General features: G+C 42.5%; 1 protein-coding gene across 50 annotated transcripts in view; it reads right to left on the reverse strand.

Annotated features, from left to right (window-relative positions):
* Positions 1–27,797, reverse strand: part of DENND1A (DENN domain containing 1A) — a 520,477-nt gene that overhangs the window by 200,485 nt on the left and 292,195 nt on the right. For 49 of the 50 annotated variants that reach the window (XM_084995758.1, XM_084995669.1, XM_084995751.1 and 46 more), the window contains 2 exons: positions 24,911–25,011; positions 8,079–8,124 (listed from right to left, as the gene is read on the reverse strand). In XM_084995758.1, the coding sequence (XP_084851884.1) occupies positions 8,079–8,124; positions 24,911–25,011 (147 nt within the window). The remainder of the gene's footprint in view (positions 1–8,078; positions 8,125–24,910; positions 25,012–27,797) is intronic. The other variant, XM_084995829.1, reaches the window with a different exon arrangement.

Below are 27,797 nucleotides of genomic sequence, written 5' to 3' on the forward strand. Positions count from 1 at the left end.
TACAAGCAAGGAGGCTGATGCTCCGAGAGGCACTTTTATATCTGCATCTGCAAAACAGGGGCACCTCTCAAAGGGGTGACAATTAAAAATTATATGGCTCATGTGCTGTGTATATTGGTAGAACTGCATCCAATGGCTGATATTATTATTAAATATTTCCAGTCAGTATCTCTCGAGAACATAATAGTGGTTTTGTAGAGAGTGCTCAGACTGTGTGATATAGTAACCCCATCTTTTTTCCCCGCCTGCTCAACTGATTTCTTAAACAAAGGAGCTTGTTTACAGTCACCTAGCAGTGGTGAAACTGGAATTTGAATCCAGGTCCCCACACCTGTAGAGTTCCTTCCACTCCATTCCACAGCCTCCTTGCATGCATGCTGCTCCTTATTGTAATCTGACAGGAATTTGGATAGTTCAAGCTTCTCTTAGTAGCAATTTATAAACTTTAAGTTTTCTTTGAAGTCAGCTTCAACATTGCTAAATTGGCTAAATGTTGATAGGAAAGTTGGAAAACAAAAGCATCAATGATGGTTTCACATTTTCTACTGGGATTCTCCCTCATAAATTACTTAGTTTTTCTAATCTATAACAGAGGGCTATCTCATCTCGCAGGAGAACATTTCAGTCACAACAAATTAGACTGAAAATGTACTGACTGCAAGAGATACTTAAATCAGCCAGAAGTACTTGTTCCCTTTGATTACATAAATTACTACTAGAGCTTCAAGTTGTTTTATATTAACTAATTCCAACATTAGAATAAGTGCCATTTAAGAATCATACTCATTTTAAAAGCAGATGCCACATGAGGAGGAGAGAGCTTTCAGGGGAAATCTATCAGGAGAAATCCAGAATATCCTTCAGGCCCTAGGTTGAAAAGAGCTGCTGCATGCTCACTCTGAAGGCTCTGGATGTGATGATTTTACTTGACAACAGCATGCTAAGGAAATTCCAGCAAGACCAAGCTACTGCCCAATTACTTTTTTCTTTATATAATTAAGCAAGGGTTTCATTGATCTAAACTTTGCCTCTTATTTTTATACTGCTCACTATGAAGAATAATGTCTGGTAGAATTTTTTAAAAAGCTCTTCACATCCATTATATCAGTTAGTTCTCACAATCTGAGATGGGTAATACGATCTTAATTTCACTGATGAGAGAATGGAGTCTTGGGAGGCTAAGTAAGCCGGCCCCAGTCATAAGTGTACTCAGAGGTTCCTCTAGAGAAGTATGAGGCTGCCAGGTGTGACCCCTCCTTTGCCTTCACTATGATCCACAGTGCAGGGCCTGGAGGCCAGACTAAAAAGGAGAAGTCAGGCAAAGGTGGGAGCCTCCACCCAGCACTGGAGCAGGGCTAGGCCTGATCCACACAGCCTGATCCAGGGGTTCTGGTGTCTGACAAACCCATAAGAGCTGAGGAACTGGATGCAAATAGTTCATCTTGCTGAGCCTCGGCGTCCACATTTGCAAATATGGATTCTCCTCCTTGTGGGAGAGATTCTGAGGATGCTCAAAAGTAAAAAAACAACAGGTATGGTACCTAGCATTGTGTCTGGCTTCGAGCAAGGACATAGAAGATAGCAGTTTCTTCCTAATCCTCTCTCTTTCTCGCTGAAGCTCTTCCCGTGAACCTATGACTAAAACTACTAGGTGGAATTTTTCATGCAAATTATCACCTTCTTACAAAGCAGGACTATGATTACTTAACACTAACAGATAGATCCCATGTGGAATTTCTCAATTCTTGTGAGGACACATTCAAGTTTTATCACTTATACTTGAATATAATCGTGGCTCAGTGTTGCATCAATCACCGTATTAACAACTGCAAGCTACATCTTACTACTGTCCACCTGTGGAGTCCTATGAGGAAGCAAAATGGTACAATGGGAAACAAGAAACTCTCTTCTCTACTCACCATGAAACTTTAAAAAGTAGGTGTAAAAAATGGACAAAGAATTAAAGACTTTCTATGCCAAGGAAAAATGAAAAGAAAAAAAAAAACTAGTTAAAATGGTGCCAATTCATTTGACGGCAATTCAGGTTCTTTGAGATACAAAGGAAAAAAAAAGTTACTTTTCTTGTCTGTAAATAAGTAAATCTTGTTCCTTTGTGTAAAAGCTCTACAGTTAAACTACTACAGCCACAGATAAATACCACCTCTGGATCCCAGAGACCAAGAGGCGCTTGGATGTGGCACCTGGGTGCTGTCCTTGGAGTAAGTGGTGGCTCAGCACTGTCTCAAGCACTTGGTGCCTTTGCAAAACCAGGCTTCCAAAGGCTCCGGCTAAACCTTCCTACAGAAAGGACAGTGAGGAGGAGAGAGGAAGGCTGTGAGTGTGGCCTGTCTCCAAATGCCCCATCACAAGTCTCGTGAAATTGGAGAGGTTCAGTGGGGCTGTGAACTTGGAACCTGGGTGTCGCTCCCCTTGTTCCTACTGCCTGAACTACCACTAAATTTATACTCCCAAACCATGCTGTAGAAAGATTATCTAAGTCTTAAAAAAAAGTACTTAGAAAGAGAGGGAACAAAAATCTAGTAAAAATGGTGCTTAAAACCTCAAAGAAAGCTATCAGTACAAACACCTCTGCCACAGTTTGGTAGCAAGGAAACCATTTGGAAGCTTGGGTTTGGGAGGCTGACACATCTGAATTTTATATATATGGTTGTGGTGTGTAATTTACGTAAGAATTACCTTGATCTCTACAAATATCAGTTTACTTTATTAACATGGTTAGGTAGTTTCCACGCATTTTATATGGAAGGACCGTGTTTCTAATGGCCCAGGAGGAGGACGCCTAACCATGTCCTTCCCCTATTTACACCCTTCAATGGCTCTCCGTTGCCCTATAAAGTTGAAACTCTCCAACATGGCTTACAAGGCCCTGGATGGCCTGGCCCTTGCCTGCCTGCCTGCCTGCCTGCCTGAGCACTCCCGTCAGACCCTGAACTGCTTGCACTTCCTGGGAAACTCCGTGGTCTATCCTGTAAGTCTTTGTAGATGCTGTTCCCTGTTCCCCGGGTTGAGCTCTAATTTATCTGTTAGGTTCCCTTCCTCTGAGAAGCAGAGACCTCAAGGCTCAGTTCTGTTTTCCCTACCAGAGGCTATAGCCTCTTGGATTCCCTGCAATTATATTCTCCTTGTCTGCATCTGCTCCAGAGAAAACTCTGAAGGCGCGATTATGTTACATTCACCATTTTACAAAGAACTCCTAGTACAATACAATTCCTGCCATGCAGAAGGCTCTCCAGACATTACTCTGGAAGGAGACGTGTATTGCGTGACTACCCCAGGCCAGACGCTGGGATACACTGGACAGATATAGGACTCAGTTATTTAATCTTTACCACAATCTTAAGAGATGGGGACTCACCACTCTTACAGATGAAGAAAAGATCAGAGAGACAAAATATCCTGCCTGAATTACTACAGCAGGGGAGTGGTCAAGCAGGAACTGGAATTCCACATATTAAGTTCTCTAAAAGTGCCACTCCGATCCCTGGCACAATGCCTCCAGTGTTGCCAACCAGGGGAAAACAGTGCAGGCACAAATCAGTTTCCTTGAAGTTCTCTCCCTAGGGAATGAAGACGATGATCCCTGGAACTTAAAGAGTCCCCAAAAAGCAATTTCAAAGCCATCAACTTAACAATGGCAATGGCTTTAAGGCCACTGAAATAAAAGTAACAGTGGCTGCTGACCTTTGCTGACCTCTCTATGTGCCAGGCACTGTGCTTGGTAACCCATAGGCGTTATCTTACTGGATCCCTCAATGATACAATAGGGGAGGTTGGCCATTGCCTTTATTTTACAGGTGAGAAAACAGAGGCCCAGAGGCGCATTTCCTTGCCCAGAATCAGACAAGCAGGGAGTAGGGAAGTCGGAACCCAGGCCCCACATCCTCACTGCCTCACTTTACCGCCTCTGTGTAGGTGGAACTTTTTTCACAGGCTGGCCCGAGCCTCTGTGTGCACTGTCACTGCTACCTCCTTTCCTTCCTCCTTCCAGACCAGGAACCACACAAAACTCCTTCCACATACATCCCTCCTGTCGCTCTAAGGCCTGTACACAAAGCATTCTTTGTCAGGCTTGCAAAGGAAGGTTTTCGTTTAACAAGAAGGAAAAGTACACCATCTATCAGATCTGACCCAACACCTGCTACCAGATCTGGCACAGAAGAGGAGCGGCAGAGCATCTCCTGAACTGAGCTGAGGTCGAGAGAATGAAAGGAAACAGTCACTGTGTAATCTGGCTGCGTTTGGGTATTTCCTAGCTGCCAGCTAACATGATCATTCCCTCCAAGAAGAAACTAGGTCTATGCCAATACCCTTGGCTATCCTGCTAACTTACCACCAGCCCCAAATTAGTGTTTGCTTAAATGAGAGAAAGGATATAAAAAGGCACAAGAGGGATAAGAATGACGATCAGCTAGAAACGTGTCACTTTAGAAGGAAGGCTGACTCTTTAAGGTGACTAGGTTGCCAGTTAACAAACAGTCAGGGCACCCTGTGAGAGTGTGGAGGCTAGAATTAGATCTTTCCCCCAAATAACCTTCTTTCAAATGAGAACACTAGGTTATAATTTATATTTCCTTTTGTGCAACAAATTTGAGTGTCATAAAAATGGTTAAAAAGTCTTCCTATGGTAGCTTTTTCTAAACTTTTATGAACATCTGCCACATTCATTTGAAGTTTAAAAAATTCTGGCACATATGCAAAGGCATAATAAGGTGCCTATAGCTTTCAAGAAAAAATAACAAGACAGTCAAAAATAAGCCTTTCGCTGAATTGCCAGTAAGAAAACTAGCGTGCGAGAGGAGATGGGCCTTCCCGAGCTCCTTCCTTAAAGGGCTTTCCTTTGGCCCCAGGTCTGAGCTCCTCCCCAGGCATGAGAGCCCACAAGTCCTGGGAGAAACCTCAGGGGAGCATCTCTTTCATGTGAAGGGATAACAGGAGCAGATAAGCACAATCAAAAAGCACAACTTAAGAGCTCTGCAAGTGGGAGCTGAAATCCAGGGGAGGGGATCAGGAGACTGCGTTTCATGGTTTGGTAGCTCACCACTGCCTCGCACATGCAGGAAGTGCTATCTTGTTTGGCCAGTGCCTTAGCTGGGTTTAAGAGTGGGGCCGCTACTAATTTTCCTTTTCTTTCAGTGCTGACCACATGATAGTTCAGCATGGCAACCCCCTCCCCAGTGTTAATCCACCGACAGAGCTAAGATTTATGGTGGCCAGTGCTTCCCGAAACTTCTCCCTCAAAAAACCCTTCAAAGGCAGAGGAGAGGGGACTTTCACCCACTCACCTAAAGTGCAAAACTCTGCCTTGAGTTTTTGCTTCAATATCTATGCATGTTTTGCTGTAAAAAACCCCCTTGTTTTAAGTTATTTACAGTCATATACAAAGAAAAAAAAAATTTACTCCCTCCATCTTTAAGTAAAATTATGGAGCTGGGTTCCCTGAAACAGCGATGTCTTTTGGAGAGGGCTCTAATGTGCCCTGAGTTCCAGGTCTCCAAGCACTCACTCAGCCCTTCTTTTCAGAAGGCACCCGCTGGGCATCCTGTGAGGTGCTAAGGACACCACAGTGAATGAAGCACAGTCCCTTTTCCCAAAGAGCTCATGCTCCCAGGACGACAGAGAGGACAGGGAAAAAAACAGCTGTCATCCCAAGCCGGAGGTTCAGTAAGCAGATGACAGCCAGGCCGGAGGACTTCCTCAAACAGCTGGGGGACAGCAGGCTTTGGCTTGCAGGGGTGTGGGGACGCGGGTGGGACCAGCCAGAGCACTGACTCTGCGGGGATGGTGAGGACCGAGGCCTTGACCATGGCGGGGAGACTGAACAGAATTTAGGGGTGGGCAGAGGAGGCTGGAGGGCGGACTACTCAATGCAGAATAACCAGGTGGAAGGCAACCCCTTATGTGTCGGGACCGGGGACTGAATTTTACACTCGTCTTCATACCTCCATGACCTAGCAAAATGTGTGTGATTTTGCGTCTAGAATGAACACGTAAAGGCTTTGCAAAAATCCAAGACAGCAAAGTAAAACATCAATGAAGGCAGTGAGGAAAGAAGAAGGTGAGAGACATGTCAGAACCTTAGTGGTTATTTTGAGAGAAAGAATGAGGAAGAGGACATCCAGCCATGCTCTGTGTGCCCCACTGTAGTGTCTTCTCAGGCAGTGGTGCCATTCACAGGGACCCAAGACAGTGGAAGAGGAGTAGAGTCACTCGGTGGGCGTGTGTGTACAGATAACAAGGGTTTGGGGAAGACTGAGTCTGAGACATCAACAGGCTATCTCATGACCTTCAATTGGCACTTGCAACTTTGGGCCTGAAGTTCAGAGACAGGTGGCCATTGTTCGACGCACAGCTGGGAGTCACCGACATTACCTTGGTAGCGGAAGCAAAAAGCATTAAACAAGATGACCAGAGGGCATGGAGAGAAGAAAGGCAAGCCAAGACTAGAAACTTGGACATTGCTCAAGGTAAAGGGCCGTGAAAAGGAGTGTGAGAAAGCCTGTGCTGGAACAGTCTGTGAGGCAGGAGCGGCAGGAAAGAGCCGTGGATGCCGATAGACCAAATGGTCTTTAGATTAGTGTTTCCAACTGTACAACAATTGGCAAGAAAGGTTTATTACCAAGTGCTCACTTTCAATTTTTCACACAGGAGCTCTGAATACACCCCTAAACTTGACAAACAAAGGTAAAACACAGAAATCTCTTCAATCTGATCTAAATACACCATCCGAGATAGTCCATAAACTGTACTGTATGTGCTCAGGGCTGGGTGATGACAAGGAGGAACTGTTAACAGAATGTAGGAGCCACATGGCCGTCCTGTCAAATTAGAAATTTGAGCAGATTTCTGTGGTCTATTTTGATCGAGATTCTCAATGTCAAACAAACAGGTTTTTCGATAACCAACTTGTTTCATTTTCGTGAGCACAATAGCACAGTGTGCAACAGTGAAGAAGCAGGTGGTCCTCGTCGACGTGAAATGAAGGGAACAGAAGAAGAGAAGTAGCACTTCCTTTAAGACATGCAAAGCATCACCACAGACGGACATGGCTTTAGCTTTTCCCTCTGAGGGCTTATCTCCTGTGCGAAACAGGCAAGCCCCTACCTCCTGCTTAATTTTACTCTAGTACAAATTTCAGCTCTCTCCTGAGGAGGGAAAAGCTTAGGGTTCATATCTACAAACCAGTGGCACTTATAAAAGCACAGAAAAGACCTTTAAAAGAATTGCTACCCAATTGGTACAGTCATGCAGGCAGCAATCTGGCCTTTGATTCGCAGCTTTGACCAAGCATTTCTACTTTGGGGTTCCAGGCTAAGGAAATAAGCCAAAATGTGGAAAAAGCCTTATGCTTAAAGATGTTCACTGAAATGTTATTTATAATAGCGAAAAATTCCAAGTAGCCTAAGTGTCCAACATAAGAGGAAAATGGCCAAGTTTTAGTGCATCTAAACAGTAGAAGGACAGGGAGCAAACTTAAAATTATTGAGAATAGACAAAAACATGTAGAGATCCCCATGCCATACTACTGAATGAAATAACAACAAAATGATATACCATATCCATTAAGTACATGTACACAAAATATATATTCACAAAATAAAGATGAGGATGAAGACCACTACTCCACTGGTTGAAGCTGGAATAATGGTACTGCGGATAATTTTAATTTTCCTCTTTATACCATCTAGAGACTCTCTATACCACATTTTCTACAATGAAAAATGCAACACTGTTATAGTGATTTAGAGCAAACATCATTTTGAAAAGTGAATCATTTCCCTTCCCTCGTTCAAACCCTTGAAGAACCCTTTCCTCCGGCCTCTTTGAACCTCACTCCCTCACCCATGAAAATTGACAATCTCCAAACAAAGTGGAAAAACACTGGAAACAAGAGCCCGGTGGAAAGGGTCTAAGTGATCGCTCAGCTCCGTGCATGAGGTGTTGCTCCGACATGCTCTCACACGTGGAGCTGTGAATGCAGAGACTGCGTCTTTTCCACTGCCACGTAGCAAAATAAAACTGCAAGCAGAGAGATCGGGGGAGAAGAGGAGCCAACTTACCTCCATTAAACTTAAATGGATTCCTATGAGGTAGGGCATGGGAGCACTGTGAAGAGAAACAGAGACACACAGCTGCTTTAATGACTGTTGCTTCCGACAGAAAATTACAGATGGTTCACTATTTGGAGAAAAACTTTTTTTTTTTTTTTTTTGTAATAAACGTATGCACAGTTACATTCCCTTTCACAACACAAATCCTAATGTGACATTTTGTTCCCAAGTCTAGAAACTTTGGAAAAATTTCACCATGCGGCTAGCCTTAGAAGCAGCAGGGGTGGCAGGAAGAACGCTGGCCTTGAAGTTAGTCCCTAAAAAACAGCCATATGAGGGCATCATCTCAGTTGCCTTGTCTTTTTTTTTTTTTTTTGGCTTTTTTGGGCCGCACTCCCCGGCATACGGAGGTTCCCAGGCTAGGGGTCTAATCAGAGCTGTTGCTGCTGGCCTACACCACAGCCACAGCAATTCGGGATCCTTAACCCCCTGAGCGAGGCCAGGGATCAAACCTGCAGCCTCATGGTTCCTAGTCGGATTCGTTTCTGCTGCACCATGATGGGAACTCCTGCCTTGTCTTTAAAAAGGCATTTTGGACTCTACCTGGCAGCCTGCTATTAGAATGAGAAAATACATGTCGAGTGATTAGTACAGTTCCTGGTATAAATGGGAACCATTATTGCTGTGATTACAACAGAAAAAGCAGTTAACAACTTCCGAAGGAAAGCACACATGCTTCAAAGCAGAATGTTTTTTTATGTGCCTTTTCCTTCTGCCATCAAGAGAAGTGCTCAAGTGTCCATTGTAACCGGACAAAGTATACCAAAGCCAGCAAGCGTCTCCTCCCCAACTGCACACATGCCACCCCGACAATACTGTAATTCAAAAAGCCCTTTCACCTGCTTCATTCCCAGAGCAATGGGTTTCCTAAGTTAGTGACTGAGCAGGAAATGGGAACCAGCTTCAAGGGTTTTAAAACCTGGGCATTATAGATTGATCTCCTTTGGATACACACACACAATATCATCATGATGCTACTTACCGATGATAAGCATGCTTGGCATCATAAGGGGAACTTCCAATTCATCTTTCCTAATCCACACAACAACCTCAACAAGGTAGGTATTATCCCCATTTTACAGAGAAGAGAATAGGCCTAGAGAATTTAAAGCACTTCTCTAATGCCACAAAACAAGCGGCAATCCTAGGATTTGACTCCAAAGCTTCTTCCTCTGTGCCACACTGCCTTTTTAATACCAGACCTAAAACCCCCAGGCCTGTCTCCCACACACTGTTTTCCTGGGGGTAGGGGAGGGAGGGCAATGAACAGAGAGGGAAGGAAAGTCTGCCAACTTATCCCTAAGTGTCTCTAGCATGGGCTACATCCCATGATAGGTGCAAAGGGTAATTCATGAGCCTAGAGGAGAGAGACCTGGCTCAGACTGAGATGACCAGGCACCCTTCCTCTGGGGCAGCTGGGGCATGGAAGTCAACCTAAGAGGGTGGCTTTCTCGGAGACTGGGTGGGAAAACGAGGAGTGGAAAGAAATGAGAAAGGAGAGGTTTGCTTCCTACTGAATACTAAGGCGTTTAGACTTTATCCTAAAAGCAATGGATAGGCAACGAAGAAGGTTTTTTAAACATCAGATGTGCATTTTAAAATTGCTCAAACATTTAAAAATAAGAAAGAGCACAATTCCCTCATTACCATTCAACAAATAAAATTCTTCAAGCAAAAATCCTTCCCCAGAATATAAAATGTTCTCCCTACTACAGATCTCAGCAGTAATACATCTTGGGAGCCTGTAAAACAGACTTGAATATTAGCAGCACAGTTTGGGAACTATTCTTCTAGGAGACGTTTGTATTTGATAATAGCCAAAGAAAGAATTAGACACACAACTGCAGTGAAAGTGGAGTTGTCTTTTCTTTTCTTTCTTCTTCGTCTTCTCTCCTTTTTAAAGAAAGGTATCTGCTGTGCACATTCGGCTTCTCTTCGCTTCTAGGGGCAAGGAAATGCCCTACGATATTTTTTTTCCCTTAAACTGTAAACCATTAGTTGAGCTGCCAGCTACACAAATGCTCAAACTTCCCAGTGTGCCTGACTCTGCTGTCCAAGCTTTTTCCAGTGCACACTGAAATGAATGTGTTTCTAATTAAGTAGCTTCAGGAACACGACAGCTTCAATGTCAAAAATACAAAGTCTGAACCCTGGCAGGAAGTCTTAAGACTGCAAATGTCTCATCTAGTGGAACCTTGCCTAATGTAATGAAAGGAAGCAGGAAGAGTGCAGAATTCCAGAAAAAAATGGCTACTTGCTAATGTGTCCAGAAACATAGCCAAACACATACAAGGGAGAAAACCTCAAATCCATAATATTTAACTGAATTTTATAAACTTCCCCAGCTCCTACTACTACTGTCATGCAAGTGACAAATGATCCTGTCAGAACTGAAATTCCAACAAATGAGTTAACGTATAGAAAAAGACATTCAAACAACTGTGAGAAAAAGGTGAAAATACAGCAAAAGTCTCTGTATAATTTAACTGTAGCTCTTATCTGAAAAAAAACATTTTCTAGAATTTTAAATACGTAGGTTTTAATGCCATGCCCTTTTGGCCTACAATAAAAATCAATGTAAGAGAGAAAAAAGGAGTCAGAAGTGACGGCAAATGTGAGAAGGGATAAAGCGAGACACACTCTTCAGGTATCATTAGGTAGGCATTTTTTGAAGCCCAATAATTGTTCAAAGAGTAATTAAGGCCTATTATAGAAACGTGGTTTCTCCACCAACTTAGGGCTGCAACAGCTCTGTATTTAGAAAATACTTAAAACACATTTATTCTGAAACACAGCAGCTCCACATCTTATATGAATTCAAATTTGGACAAATACCTTTTACATTGTCATCATTTGCTTGCAAAGCCTTAAAGGCTTCTCTGAATCTGCTGCATTTTTGCTCTGCAAACATAATGATTATAAATTTCAAGTGGGGAGAGGGAGAGAAGAAAAAAAGAAACCCAAAGTCTCCTTAGCATCTCAATGTAGCAAATACGTACCTGGGTAACTCTACCTGCACTCTGAAAAAAAAATTTATCTTTTGTCTTTTCATCTTTTAGGGCCTCACCCGTGGCATATGGAGTTCCCAGGCTAGGGGTCCAATCAGAGCTACAGCTGCCAAACTACACCCCAGCCACCGCAACACCAGATCCGAGCCGCATCTGTGACCTACACCACAGCTCACGGCAATGCCAGATCCTTAAGCCACTGAGCAAGGCCAGGGGTTGAACCCATGTCCCCATGGATGCTAGTCGGGTTTGTTAACTGCTGGGCCACGACAGGAACTCCTGAAAAAATTTCTAATTTCAACATACCTAAACAGTTTTTGCAGCTACTGACTGAGATTTCTTTGGCAATCTCTTTTGTTTCGCTTTTTGTTGTAAAGATAAAGTGGGGTTGGGGGGGGACACTAACCCATGATCAAGTCATCCCATGACAACTACTTTTATTTTTGTGTTATTCTCCTCCAACACTGGCCTACATCAACATTAAAGATATCTTCCACATTACAGAGTTCATATGCTTTATCGGTTTCTCACTAGCTCCATTAATGTTTCCCAGAGTATACCACAATTTTTGCGATTATTTTAAAGACTGTGTAATAGTCCACCAAGTATGGATGTCCCATAATTTACTGAACCCTATTGCTAGAGTTAGACTTTAGGTCATTTCCAGCTTTTCACTACAAGTAACACCGCAGTGAAAATGAACAACTTCATGTGCATGAATTCCCAAACATGGAATTACCAAGTCAAAAGGCAGGACTGTATTGTACATCTTTTGTTATATCGTGGCAAAGTGTCTTTTAAAAGGGCAGTACCTGCCCTGGTGGAAATCTTTCAGGATTGCTGCAAGGATTAGAGATAACCCATGAAGTGCCTGGCAGAGAAGCAGTGCACAGTAGGCTCAGTAAGTTATCAGGTCCAAGTGGGTTCTCTTTGCAGCCCTGGCATGGCTGGTACCACTGGACCCATTCTTTTAGAGTCCAAAGAATGACTTCTAGCTCCTGCCCCGGTTCTGAAGGGCACCTGTAAGTGTTGGTGAGGACAGTGGAGACTCCATGATGAGCTGAGGTGCTCTTGATACATCATCCTCCACATGGGTTTTGACCTCAAGCACACTTTCTCGTCACTTGATTACCTGCCGAGTTCAGCAGGGTGGCTTATCACTTTCTTTGGAGGGCACCCTTTAAACTTGATTTTATGTAGCACCCAGAATGCAAAAACCACCAAGTAAACTATGATTCATTACTTGCTTATCACATGGGATGATAAATTTAAAAAAAATCACTCACCATTCTTGGGTATACATTAAAAAGAAATTATAGCAAAAAAGATTGGTTCGGTTATTCTTAAAGAACTTCACATTCAGAACCTGACTCTTATGAATCATTTTCTGATTCAGAGTCATCAGTGTTCTTTCCAAGGATATCTCAGTAACAAAACATAAAACTTCATCTAGACGCGGTCTTCCTCTATTAGACACCATGCTTCTCTGCCCCGGTGCCTTTTAGCATTCACACTGACTTCACATTTCAATGCTGAATCTGACGGTGATTTGGAAGACATTTTAAACGGCAATTAGACACAACATGTGCAGAACCAACAATGCACATAATTAAATCAAACTGGTGATAATATTAACAGCTATGACCAAGTTCATGCATAGGCGGGCCGTGACAACTGTGTCACGACTGCCCTATGGCTGACAGCAACTGTGAGATTGCACTGTGCATCTCTGAATACTGGAATAGGGTGTACCTGCCCTAGGCCTCTATTCTCTGGGAATTATGGCACTATCTGACTTCATCAGTTACATCCTGGAAGAGTCAAAGTCATTCTTTCTTCCTTCTCCCCTGCAAAGGACAAGAGTTATATTGAAGGTGTCAAGGCAATATAATGACCTTTACCGGAAAGGTATGTTTACTTTGAATCCTTTTAAAGAGAAAAGTAACTAGTATCAATTGAGCTGTTATAACCCAGTTGCTTTTATGCATTACTTATACATAATTCTCAAGGTAACACTGCAAGGTATCACTACTAACCACATTTTCAGACTGGAAAACAGGCTCAGACAGCAGAAGTCACTTGCCCAAGGGTCACAAGTTAGTAAATAGGGAAGCTGTAATTCAAAATCAGGGCTACTGGACTGAAAGCCCATGCTGTCCCCCATGCATACTCAGTACTTAAGCCAAAAGGAAAGAGTGCTGGTAACCCAAGGGGCTCTTCCCCCGTCTTCCACCAACTCCAGCTGGGCCCGCAGTGCAGAGCACTGCTCTTACAGGTGAGTCCTAGCAAAGAGATCATTGCTAGCAATGAACAGCCATGAACTGTTCTGCAGACTTATTAGCGGTCCTGTAGTCCCTGTTCATTATTACTGCACTTTCTCAATTTGTTAATTCCTTTCCCCCAGATAACTAGAACCCTCTTAATTATGTTCCCCTGAGCTGAGAGGCTACTAATTGGAAAAGAGTCAGGTGAAATAAAAGAACACTGGCTGCTAAAATACATTAAATGCAGTTTCTCAAGACGAAGAGGGTGGGGGAGGGGAGGGGAGATGGGAAGTGGAGACAGAGAGGAGGGCCCCAGCTCCAGGTGAGCAACCACTCTTTAACCTCAGTGTGGATACAGCTCAGAGCTGCCCACGGTTTTGGAAGGTGTACTCTTTTCCTTTCCCTAGAGAGATGCATACACAGCACAGCATCCATCTCACCTTTCAAAGGCACCCCAACTTCTTAGCCAAATACCCTGTTTAGCAAAAGGGATCCCATATATCTTTCCTCAGTTCACTGTTTTTGAAGGAAAGGAAAACTCTGGTCTTGTTCATTTGAGTTTTTCTATCTTTCTTTCATTCTCTCCTTTTCTTCTCTCCCTACATCTCTCTCTTTGAAAAGAAACAAAACTGTAGACACAGTCTGCTTTACAGTTTAAAATTTGGCTCTGAAACAAGGCCTGGTATTGTTAGGTTAAAAGACAAAAGAATGGGAGAGAGAAAGCCAACAAAGACCATATAACACATCTTGTTGGAAAACACAAGTAATCCTCACTTTCCTCTGAGAGTGACCAGCTAGATGGGCCACAGGCTAACACAGTGGCCAGCGGTGCACAGGGAGCCAAGAAGAGCAAACATTGTTTACAGTGCATTTGCCACAACTAGCACAGGCTAAGGGCTTGATGGGTATTTTCTCTTGGATGCTTAGGACAAGGGCATGATGTAGGTACTATTACCTCCAGCTGTTGTACGGATGCAGAAACGAAGGCTGGAAAGCTAGACGACTCATTGAGGTGACAGAGCTAGTAAATGGCAGCATGGAGACTAGAACCCAAGTCTGTCACCCTGAGACAAAGCAAGCCAGGTGTCCCAGCAGCCCAGTGTGTGTCCGGGCTTTGGAAGAAGAGGGGAAGGAGGTTTTCTAAGGTGCTCCCTGCAGGCCCACCAGCAGCTGTGCCAAATCCCGGGCCCTTCCACGTTCTATCCGAGACCCCAGCAGCCCCCTCACCACAGGAACCCAGACTTGCCTCTGAGGTTAGCCACACATGGACCTGTGGGTCCCAGTCCCCTCCTCCTCTAAGTCCGAGGACTAGTGCTGTCCACCAGGCACTGCTCAGATCACCCCAGGGGTTGCTAACACTTCCCAATTCAGCGGCTTTGTCTGGGTCGTCCATTTGGCTAAAGCACGAGCTAATTTGTACAGTTATTCTCGACTGTCAGTCACAGGAGAACCGAACTCTGTTTTCTATTCCCCGGAGTCTACGATGGGGCCATGTGCAGAGCGGAAGGAATAAAGAGATGGAAGTGCTGTGTGCTCACCAAATACCAAGGGATGTACCTTATCTCATTTAATCCTCAAATAATCCATTTCACAGATTAAAAGTACTGTCCACTTCATAGATTAAAAAGGGGAGTCTCAGAAACTTGCCCATGATCATGGTTAATGGTGACTGCAGCCCAAATCCTCCTACTTCAAAATCTCTTATACTTCTCTTGCTTTATCTTTACTTCTTTTAACTATCATGTTACACTTAAGAAAAAAATAGTTATTTGATAATTTTAGCTGGAAAATAAAATAGCAAGTGGACACTTTGTAGCCAGAATAAAACTACATTTGCCTAACTAGCTTAAATGAATTGATATCCTTTTTTGTTCTAAATAGAATTTAAGGCAGTTTATATGAATATAAACAACAAAAGCAGGAGAAAAAATAGGGGCAAAAGGAAAATAACACAAGCCAGGGTGAGGTTAGTACTTCAACTGTGTGCTGGGAGGTTTTGTACACCTGCTGGGATGGCCTCAAATTTGGCTCTGAATGCTCCAGCTGCCAACCCAAAGAGGGAAACAGGATTGTAACATGATTCGTGGTATCCACAGAGAAAAATAAACTAGTCACTCAGGAACTTGAATTTTAAAAAGGCAATCGGGGAGGGAAAAGAGAAAAAAACTGACATCTTAACGGTGCATTTACTATGCTCAGTGCTTTCCGTATGCTTGTCAGTCAGCAAATATTACTATGAGTCAGGTACCATGTTGGGCTGGGGACAGAGGAGAGAAAAACCGTTCTGATCCCTGCCTCTTTGGAGCTTACAGTTCACAGCAGACAGTAAATAAGCATATTCTTGTGTAAAGCTGTAGCAAGGAGACTTAGAAGGCGCCAAGGGGCAGATGTAAGATGACCTCATCTCATGCCCACAGCAATCTTGAAAGGCTGATCTCCATAATTCACAGAGGAACCTATGGCTCCAAGAGGTTAAGTGACGCGACAAAGGTCACAGCTGGTGAGAGGCAGAAAATATGGCTTGAAAAGCAGAATGGGTGGAAATGGCATGAGTTAAAGTTTTCTTAGGGGAGAAGGTATTTAACTCCTTGCCTGGTGTCCAACCGGCCATCCCTGATCTATGAGCAACAGCAGAGGACAAAGGTGTGGGCAAGCACAGGAGCAATTCTAGATTAGGAGAGGCGGCACAGAAGACCTCATTTCCAATTGCAGTTTCGGCAGCCGGAGGCTCACAGCCCTGGAGGGGCTGGGTGCGTGGTTGGTGCTGGGCACTGGAGACGGTCTGCTAATGTGATACACGAGTACATCTGAGCAGATGGTGAAAGGGGGCAAGAGGGAGGACAATGCCCTCCTGCGGCTTCTTGGGGATTGAGAAAGATGCTTTCTGGAGCTCCAGGCCACCTAACCCAACCACAACAAACATGAGTGTTACAAAGATAATGCCTGGACGAAAACCCAGAAAGGTCAACATCAAAGCCTGGGGCTGTCCACCCTTTTGTGCCTCCTCGGGCTACCGGAAGGAGACGGACTTGGAAAACATCAGGAAGGGCTCCATGGCTAAGACCGCTGTGGCAGGAGAAGTTAATCACAGAGGAAAGGTCAAGAGACGGGGCTCTGTACTGCCCCAGAGAGTTCAGTAAGAACCATAACAGCTAGAGCCAGGCTGCGAAAGGAAGTGTCACAGTGAGAGGCACCAGCGGCCCATAAGACCCTTGAAGAAATGCAGGAAAGAGTGAAGTACAGAAGGAACAAGAAAAGGAAAAGAAAGAGAGGCTTATGGATAAATAAGCCAAAAGAAAGTAATCCAGAAAAGGGTGTAAAAGTTGAAAATGCAAAAGTGGTAACGAGGGGAAAAAAATCTTCTCTTTTTGTTTTCACAGGACTACGATATGTCACATGCCAAGATGCACAGCATTCAATTGCCTTCTTAGCCTAGCCTGTCAGGCTTTCAAATGTTTATGGCAAAGACAAACCCACATAGGTTGGGAGACTACTCTGAGCCTAGCAGCACTGCGTTGGTGCTCCACATATTCTCCCTGTGAACGAGGCAGGGACTCTTATCCCCAAATTCCTGCCACAAGGTAACTTCCTCCACAGCTGAAGCTTCTGTGACAATGACATGACATGGTCTGTGGCTCCTGCTCTATTGGTGACCATGAACATATGCAGAATGTCTTTGCTATAGAGACTACTACGCTGTGCCTTAGAAGCTCCAGAGTTTTCTAAGTGTTGGATTCAAGATGGGCTCCAGGTCAGGGAGAAGTGAGGAGTTACATATAAGATGTGCCACAGGAAATGGAAAACCAGGCCAAGGCTTGGTCATATAAGCACAGGTCAGAGCCAGCTATGCCCCATGGAGACCAGTTAGAAACTGAAGCGAGGGAGGCTGCTGCTCATTACCACAACAGGCAGCAGGAGGGGGACTGGCAGGGCAGATCCAGATACTCAGACGTAGATGCAGCAGCAAAGGAGGCGGAGGACCATGGGGTAGTGGGCTGCAGCCAGGAGAGTTCCCCAAAGAGTGGGTGAGTGAGCCAACAACCACCAGCCCCAACCACAGAGAGGTCACAACCATGGCAAAGGGACACCGTGTCTTCTCTAATCTACAAGTCTCCGCACCCTCACAGGAAATGTCGATGCTGAGGCTGGATAAGAGCTGCCGCATGCTATACTCTTAGCATTTGTGCCATCAGGGGCACCTTGGAGGGACCAGGTTAAGGGTCTGATGCCAACCATCTACACAGACTACTCATTTCTGTGGAACATTTGCTTTATGCTATATGTACTTTTGAAAGGCTAAAAAATATTGCCTTTCAAAGTAACAGGATGAATTACCTTACCAACAGCAATAAAGAATGTATGAAAAATCTAATAGATCTGGAATTAGATAGTGGTGATGGCTGCACAATCTCGTTAATATACTAAAAACTAATGAATTGTATACTTTAAAGAGTGAATTTTATGGTATCTGAGTTACATTTCAATTTTTAAAAATCAAATGGAGAACTTGAAAACACACTTTTCCCATAGAAGCTGTATTATATAGATTCCTACAGAATCCATAGCATAGATAATGCAAAGAACCATCTTTCCTCTCTCCCATTGTTTTTCCACCAGGAAGACAGTTAACTCAGAAATTGTCCAAGGCTGCCTCCAAAGGCTCTTGGCATTTTCGATTTTGGGTGCTGCTGAAGAAAATGAAGGTACATCTCAACACAGGGCTCAGTGACTGTCATCACCTAACAACTTCTTTTTAGGTGTCTACTTGACGCCAGGCTCTTTATGGAAAATTGTATTTTTAGCTATATTTTTGTGGATGAGGAAAGAGAGGCTGAGAGGCTGTGTGACTCACCCAAAGACATATATTCAGTAGGACCAGAGCCAGGATTTGGATCCAGAACTTTGACGTCCAAGCTTGAATTCTTTTCTACTACTCAGTCGCTCTGTTCAAACCTCAAGGTCAAGTTCAGCCAAATCTTACCAAGGTATTTACCCAGGAATCTTTAATTTCACTTTGTTCAACCAACACATATTATTTGTGCACTTTCTAAGCATCAGGCCCAGCCAGACTCAGCTTCCCTTCTTCTTCTGTCTGAAACTGAAATCTGGTCTGTATCCTCTCTGACCCTTCCAGATGAGTTCCTAGTTCAGCGGTTACACCTCCTAAGCAATGGACCTGTCATGGTCCTTTGATGCTTCCTAGCTTAAACAACAACAACAACAAACAACCCCTCAACTCTTGCCTGACACCTGAGATCTTTTGTGAAGTAGTATTTCCTCAGATCCAGAACCATCTATAAGCTTCTACCTTCCTATGGCCAATGCCAAGGACATAAAAGACACTCATAAATACTTGCTGAAAATGAAAACAGTTTTTGCTTATGTGTTAAAATTCAATCTTGAACAAAGCCTGCACAGCCCAGAGTTCAATATAAATAAAATAATTTTAATCATACCTGTTTACTTAATCCACTTTCATCCTACCTGGGTGTTGGATACTTGAACTGTATTGTTGGATCATATATATATGATCACACACACACACACACATATATCACACATACACATTAGTATATATTGACTATAAATATATATTTATATATAGTCAGTAATAACAAAAATAGTACCTATTATTTGTGGAACACCTGCTTTTTATCAGTAGTAACTACTATTCACATTCAACAGAAGATAAAATTGGCTCCGAAGTGCTCAGTGACCTCAAAACTAGTAAACAGGGAAGCCAGAACCAAACCTAGGTTTTTCTGTTTCCAGTATACCGCACTTTGTCGATTTTTAGCGCTGCCTCTGAGAATATCAACAATCCCACTTACTTTAGCAACAATTCATTCCTCATGCAAGATTTCACAGCATCAACGAAGACAGAGATTAGAATGGTCCCAGCTCTGATCATCCAGATGTCACTTCACAGCTGTGTCCAGACTGATGCCCCATCACCCACATGGATTATGCACCCCGTGAAATGGCATATTAAAATTGTTTGCTAAAAATCTGAGATGGAATACATGATGCGGCATGATTCAGAACCCCACATGCAGCACAAATAAAGAGCCTAGAACTAGTATGTCTCACAGAGAATCTGAGCATGCCCATTCTGAGTGGAAGAATGGATTCCAGAGGCATCCAGAAATGTCAGGAAATATTTTTATGAAGTCAGATAAAAAAAATCCAAACCTTTTTTTTGGTCTTTTTTTAGGGCCGCACCCGCACGCCGGATCTGAGCCTTGTCTGCAAACTACACCACAGCTCATGGCAACGCTGGATCCTTAACCTACTGAGAGAGGCCAGGGATCGAACCTGCATCCTCATGGACACTAGTCAGATTTGCTTCTGCTGAGCCATGACAGGAACTCCAAAAAATCCAAACCTTAATTGTACACATCCGATTTAACTTTTTGGTTCAACCACGCCCTCAGAGAACCTCAGGAGTTAACTACTAATTTGGCTCTTGGCCTGGCTGTCCTTTGGGGGAAAATATGAACTTGTCCTCATCTGCTTTGAAAATATTTTATCGCATATTTGGAAACATGTTAACAAGTGTCCGGAATAACCCAAATATACAATTCAATTTGGAAACTGATTTGTGGTCCTTATTTAGGACAATTTCTGAAGGAAAAAGGGAAAAGAAGGAATTTACATGGGAAATACCATATGGCTTCTATTGGGACCTTTTATTAGCAACATTTAATTAGCATAGTGCCTGGTACATAATAAGTGCTCTATAAATATTTGTTGAATAATAATGAACAATAACATAAGTCTACAATTATTAGCAAGCCGTCAAAAAGCTTATGTGAAGAATTTTTTTCACATCTTGGTGATGGATACACCTTGTTCTCTAATACTCTGGAGGACACTAATGAGAAAGCTTTAAGATGAGATGGACCTTCAAGGGAAGCTTCTACCATTTCTTAGCTGTGTCATGGTGGGTAAGTCACTGAACCCCTCTGAACTTCAATTTCTTAATCTATATAATGGAGCTGATATTTACCTTACAACTTGATTTTAAAGATTTGTAATAACGTTTATAAAGAACTTGACATGCACACTGTATTCTCTAGATGGCTATTATTATCGTGAAAGGGAATGCTGATTCTCATCAGCAAGTTAACCTTTTGGTCCCAGAAATGGGAAGGCTCTTTCCAACACTGGCCAGGGTCAGGGCTGCCACCAGTCAAGGTAGGAAACATTCTCATTTTCACTTTCAAAGTCAAGAGAATGGCATAGATCTAAAGTAGAAAGGAACCAGCAGCACATGTTTTTAAATATTCATAAGGGCTGGAAATGTCTTACTCCTTTCGTTTTCTTTGCCATCTGCTTTTGTTTCTTTTCTTTTCATTCTTATGCCACAGCTGCAAATGAAAACAACCATACAATAACCCAAGTTAAATAAAAAAAAAAAAATCAAAATAAAAACAATCTGATGGGTAAAAAGAGAAGATGAATTATAAAGTTTTTCCCTGAGCTCACAAGGCAGCAGAAGGAAGAATAATGTTTGATATGAGTTAAAGCTTCTGGAAACAAAAATCCACGACCCATGTTTATAATAACCATAATATGAGCAACTGCTGTTTATTAAGGCCCCTGTGTGCCACTTGATGACCAGTGTCTCTAATTCCTAAAGCCACTCTTCAAAGTAGGTAAATTAAACTCATTTAACAGAAGAAGAAATGGCAGATCAGAGAGGTAAAATAGATTTTTCATGTGGCTACGTGGCTAATAAGAGATGAAACAGATTTGAACTTGGGTCTACCTGAATCCAAAGCCCAGGCACTTTCCCTACCACTCTCTCCAAAAATAGGTAGGGACATGAAAAAATTAATTTGGGAAATACTTAGGGCAGACTATTTGTATTAAGTGGATTTATTCAGATAATTAAAATCTGTGATTATAGCTCTAATTAAAGTTAACTCAGATAATTGGTTGTTGTATTTGTGAACGTGCAATTAGTCTTCCACATAATTGCAGGGTTTTCGGCATCATACTTTCCATTTATTCACTGCTTCCTAGAGCTTTGCTACACTGGCTTCTGTTCTACCAAAGGCTGCATTACAGCTCTCGGGGTCTCTGGGTCCAAGGACCATGACCTATAATACCAATAGCAGGGTCTAGGCTCAGCCCCATTTAGCATGTCTTTGTCCAGAAGTCAATGAACACTTCTTCAAGTGCAACATAAAAAGCTCTTACAGCCTACACTGTTGTCCTGAAAACTCCTAGCAGCATGTACCTGAAGAAAAACTGGCAGCAGTGGTCCTCATGTGTTAATTACACTTGCGAAGTCTATTATGCATAGAAAGGGCACCTGCTGGCAGTGAAAATGACTAGAATCTGCCCTTCCTGTGCAGTGAGTAAATTGAGAGTTCATTTCTACAGGAGATAATAGTTTTCAGATTCCATTTCGTGTATCCCCTGCATGGGGACGTACTTAACATTTAAATCATCTGCAGAGGAACAAACCGCCTTCAAATTTACATGTTTCAGGCTCCTAGCACTTTACTTAAAATGCTAGTTATCCCTGCTGGCTCTTACCACCAAGGATTAAACTCAACGGTGGTGAAAGTCACTGAGCACAATAGAATAAAGTTATTAGCATTGACTCAAATTTCATGACATTTGTAGTTTCTGACCAAAGCAGTGGTAGCAGGCTGAAGGTGATCAAATCAAGCCTTGAACAGAGGATCTGTTTTTCCTCTTTGGGTCTTTTATTTCTTCATTCTTACATCTTGCAGTTAATAACCAGATACCAAATCCCCACAGGCCTGCAATCGTCCTTTGGTCAAATGTCAGAAAGTCCTTTCATGAAAACAAGAACCAGGAGAGAGACTGCTACCACACACACAGAAACTCCCAATATGGAGTCTAATCATAAAACCCACTCGGGCTCCAAAAATTACAAGTCTTAACTCTGAGTTTCTGGAGTGGAAGCTTGGGGTGACAGGGGCTTAGCAGTCTTCCTTGCCAAGTCTTCCCTTCTCAGAGCTGCCATCATTGCTTTTGGTCAGGCTGGTGACAGTTCTTGAGAGGACTAGAGTTTGAGAGGAAGTTGAAAAAAGAATCTCAGGTCAGCTTCCTCGGCAGAGTGAAAGAGCTAATATACCCTCTAAGCAAACAAGAAAGGAGGGCTGAGACCTGAGATGGCAGCTGGAAAGAACAACTAGCCAGAGTAAACACTGATTTTTTTTTTAAATAAAACTTTTAAATTATAAAAACTATACCTTTTCATTGTAGAAATATTTGAAAACAAAGAAAACAAAATAAAAATCATGCAGAATTCCTCTCCCTCCTTCCCATAACAAATCACTGCTTTGGTGTATTTCCCTCCAGATTTCTGCCTCTCTATATGTTATGTATCTAATTTTTGTGCTACATATACACCTTTTGTTTATAAAAATGGAATTATAGAGTATACAGTAACCATATTAGAGCAAGGTATTAATCCTCTTTGGGGCCTTGTTTTAGTGATCTGTGAAATGGAGATAATAATACCTGCTTTACAGGGTTGCTGGAGGAACTAAATGAGATAGCAGATGTAAGGAGAGGGTCCAGTTACTGGAGGCACAGGAGATACTCAACAATGGCAACTATTGCTATTATGATGTTACTGACAGAGTACTTTCTTCTCTACAGTTTTGGGGCTCTAAGCTGCTGGTTTTAAACCAGTTAACAATTTAGTAACAAAAACACTCCAAATAATGGAAAGTTGAAGCTGTACTACTTGGGAGGCAGAGGGACTACCATGACTTTCTCAAGCTCCACCAATCCCTGGGTGTTCCTACCTGAAGCATCAAGATACACACAGGTGCGTCTCTTCCAGGGGGAATGCTAAGGTTTCCCTAGAGAGCACATGCCTGGGGTGAGGTGTATGGGGGGGGGGGGTATGTCTCTCCCAGTGTGGGGTCTCTGACACACACATCTCTGGGAATGTACAGTGTCTGTGTGGAGGGGTATGGAGCCATGTGCGAGGGGTAGGGGATAGAGCATTGTGCTGGCAGGTTCTCTGCGCTAAGGGGACTGCTTGTCACTGCGTGAGTCTCTCTTTGGGACAAATGTCAAATGTCCCCTTCTTGACCTTTTCTATCTCCCTTCCATCTTCTCTGCATGTGTTTGTCCTTTCTTTCCCCTTCTCACTCTCCTTCCTCTCTCTTCCTGAGAGTCAGTGTCTGCTCACCCCCCAATCTTTCAAACGACAAACACTACTGGATAGAGCACATGGTCTTTCCTTTGAGCTATGCGGCAGTGGAAAAAACCCATATGGTTGATTCGGAAGCTCAAAGGAAGCAACAAGTCTAAGTAGAGAAAATGCCCTTAGTCTCATGAGAGGTGGGAGAAAAAAAGCATGGATAAAAAAACCCACCTGGATAGGAAAGTTTATGCACTGAAGAGAGAAATGAGCCAAGTTGAGTGCTATGAGCTAGAGAGGGCCAATGATTTTTACTTGACAGCCCTGAGCTACAAGCTACATCTTTGCTGAATCCATGGCTTCTTCTTTTTCTTCTTCTTCTGAATCCATTCCAATAAAATGAAGAGGTCTACAGGGTACCTTTAAATTCCCAGGACAATTTGGCTACCTGGGTGAACCTTTTCACTGAGAAGAATGCAAAACCAGCTGGAGAGCCCAGCAAAAATTATGACTGACCTGGACATGATCACTCCGAACCGTTGGTAAATGTCCTGAATCATCTCTTCTTAAGCAACAGGCTGTGACCCCCTCAAATGGGCCACTTCCTGTCCTTCCTCCTTTCCTTCCTTCCTCCCTCCCTTCCTTCCACTAAAACACCTTTCCATGAAAGTGAAATTCACATCAAAAGACTTCAGAAGATTTTGGAGCCTGACTTGTGCTCCCAAAGCACAGCTGAGAGCACGTCTTCCAGACTGTGCCAGGGCCTGGCTGAAACTTGAAGACCTTAGGGAATCTCAACTGTTCTTGACACCAGTTTCCAATGTGTCTTAGGGGGAAAAAAACATCACACAGCTACATGGTGCTTTGGTTTCCCTAAACTGAGGAATGGGAAAAGTCTTAACTAGGCGTGTGAACTCTTATAAATGTCATGGCACATATGAAAGCTGTTTGAAAACAAACAGGCCATGCAATCAGGTGGTCTAAAATTCAGATCACTCTGAAGTGAGTATTTTTATTTTTTGTCTTTTTAGGGTCTCTTGTGCAGCACACGGAAGTTCCCAGCCTAGGGGTCAAATCAGAGCTGCAGATGCCGGCCTACATCATAACCAAAGCAACACCAGATCTAAGCAGCATCTGTGACCTACATCTCAGCTCACGGCAACGCCAGATCCTTAACCCACTGAGCAAGGCCAGGGATCCAACCTGCGTCCTCATGGATCCTAGTCGGGTTCTTAACCTGCTGAGCTACAACGGGAATTCCCTGAGGTATTTTAAATTTGGAGTCACCAAGTGCATGCAACTTGTAGACCTAACATGCCTGGTCATTCTTTGGGGAAGGAAAAGCAGAAGACAGGGTAAACAGTGCCTTACCAGCAGTAGTCCAGCAAATGCGGAGGCAGGACAGGGATATACACGTGCTGCCAGAACATGGGGTAGAGCATCGCAGCAGACCCGTGGATGCAGGCAGTCAACTGCAATGGAAGCAAATCAGAGACTCAGAGCTAAAAATTCAAGTCAGGAGACACTATCATGTGGGTTCAACAATTAAATTAAATATATACTTATCAACATATTTAAAATTGTAAAAGTTAACTCAATAACCCTAATTCAAATTTAGTAAGATCTTTCTTTTAAAAAAAAAATCTTCTTCATGATTATGAAGCTAATTACATGATGACAGTCAAAAATTTAGAAAATGGAGAAAGGGATAAAAGTCTTCACCATCTGAAAATACGTTAACACCTTGGGATACTACATACATATTCGCTTTTCTAATAAAATCAGGATTACTGTAAATATAGCGTTGATTTGCCCTTTACTTAATATTATTTGCTGGCATTTCCCCATATCTTTAAATATTCTTAGAAAACATCTTTTAATGCCACTCAATGAATTTCCCATACTACACTGAACCACTCTTCCATCATTAAGTTATACCATTGGATCAGGTCAATAATTTTTATATGTGGTTCCTAGATATAGAATTTAAAGACAAAGGTTATAAATATGTAAGACATTTAAAACATATAGTAATATAAATATAATCGATGTGCTAATACAATACATGGATGAAGGACTGAGGCTCTTACACACTCCCAGCCACATACTGGCATGATGGACTTCCGTACCTCACTACACTAAGAAATACAATTCAACTTAGTAGCTTTAAGACTGTATCTACATTTTATTTTTATCTCTCTAAGCACAACCAAAGCTGAACAGCTTGTTATATGTTTCTTAACTATTTTTCTTCAGTAAATATGGTCTGTTCATATTCTTAGTTCACTTTCCCTAATGAGAATTAGTATTTTTTAATTGATTTAAAAGCAAATATTGGCTATGCAAAGGATAGTAATCCTATGCAACGTTTTTGAAAATAATTTATCTTTATTTTTCTCTGAATTTTTGGGTAGAGAGAAGGCTTAAATAATTACATAGGCAGATATTTTCCTTCATGATGGTTTCCATTGTTTTATACTAAGAAAGTCCTCTAAAGTTTTCCTCAGCATTTAACTTTTTAATCCATCTGGAATTAATTTAGGTTTAAGGACTGAGGTGAGAATTTATTTTTTCCACACAGTTAATCAATCTCTCTACCACCGTTTACTTACTAATCCTTCCACTCCCTGTTCTTCTGACTTGTCCCTACTTCATATTTTTCTTCTTATGAGTGAGACACATCATACAATCAGTATTTGATATAACAGAAAAATTAGGAAACAAAGAAACGATAGAATAAAACTGCTACAAAATTCAAAATAGTGTAAGAAGGGAAAAAACCCAACACCTTTGGAGATATGGCTTGAAGTGACAAAAGCCAACAACACATGTTTCTTTGTCTTTTTTCTTTAATGTTTCTTTGGTTTCTGGGAAGCCTATTCCCATGAAAACTTTGCTTCTTTTGGAAGCTGTTAACTGGCCCTTGCTGACAGAAGGACATTTACGTGGTGAAAGAGTGACGCGCCAAGGCCCAGTTAAAAGAATCCCAGAGGTTAGGGTAACATGAACAGCTTTAAATCGGATATTCTGCTGATGTTTCACAGTTGTGAGAAGGATGTATTAAATCCAGGGCCGCTACTTTTCCCCTTCCTTTTCCCTCCAGACCCTATTCTTTAAAAATCAGGTACATGCTACGAACAGGAGCTCATCCAAGAGTCTCTCAAGAGCAGTTCCCAATGACTCTGCCAAGGCTTGTAGGTTTAATTCTTCTTGTCGCAAACCCATTCTGGTAGGGTTCCATGTGAAGGAGGCTGTCTATCGTAGTGTACACAACTAATCTCTTTGGAGTTAAAAGAGATAAAAAATCTTTGCTGGTGTTGAGTGAGTAGAAAATGGACCAACTTTACTCCAACTCCACCCTGAAGTCAGGCTGGAGGGTTATACCGACCTCCCGCCCCAGCTCTTCCTCCCCATCCTTTAAACAGCTGCCGAAGTACTCTTACTAGAGTGCAGGTCCCGTCCTGTAACATCCTGCTTGGGGACACATCGGGAACTGGCATGTCTCCACCAGTTCCCAACCTACCTGTAGAGCAGCATCTCCAGCCATAGTCTCTGTTGCCTTCTCCAAGTCTATCTTTGGAATAAATCATTTGCAGATTTAGGAGTAGTTATGTACTCCTCTTCCTCCCTTCCTTATGATCACTGGCCCAGATCTGTGTCCCCAGCAAACTCCCGCTCCTTTAAGCCTCTGTGCACTTCTTTCCTCCACAAAACCTTGCATGCATCCACTGGGCATGTGCCCCCATTATTAATGGGACTCTAACTGTGTGTATGTTTGTCTTCTCACTGCAAAGTACAGGAAGACCCTGTCTCTCTTTTGCCCAGTGACACTGTATGTATGTATATGCGCGTGTGTATACACACACACCCCACGCGTTGTTTCTTGAATGAATAAAAAACAATTCCTACTAAGAATATATTTACAATATAAAGATAGTGGCATGAATCTCACAGAGTAGGGTATATGACTCAAATTCCAAAACAATAACAGCAAGCTTAGACTTACAAATATGTCACTTTTGGAAAATCATGTCAATGAATTTATGCATCCAGTTATTCAATAATATGCCTACCCTGTACCCTACAACACACCAAATAAATAAATAAAAGCACTTAAAAATCTATATAGTGCCATACAAATGTAAGATCTCATCACCACATGTATTCGTTGGTAATTCTCTTTGTAAAAGTCATTCAACAGAATGTTCCTGGTTGAGACAGAACTTGAATACTTGCCTCTTTTTAGCTTAAACTGGTT

This window comes from Sus scrofa, chromosome 1 (genome assembly GCF_054392235.1).
Source record: "Sus scrofa isolate SSC_HxYL_T2T_F1_AM1 chromosome 1, Sscrofa_HxYL_maternal_Yorkshire_Landrace_v2.0, whole genome shotgun sequence".
NCBI lineage: Eukaryota > Metazoa > Chordata > Mammalia > Artiodactyla > Suidae > Sus > Sus scrofa.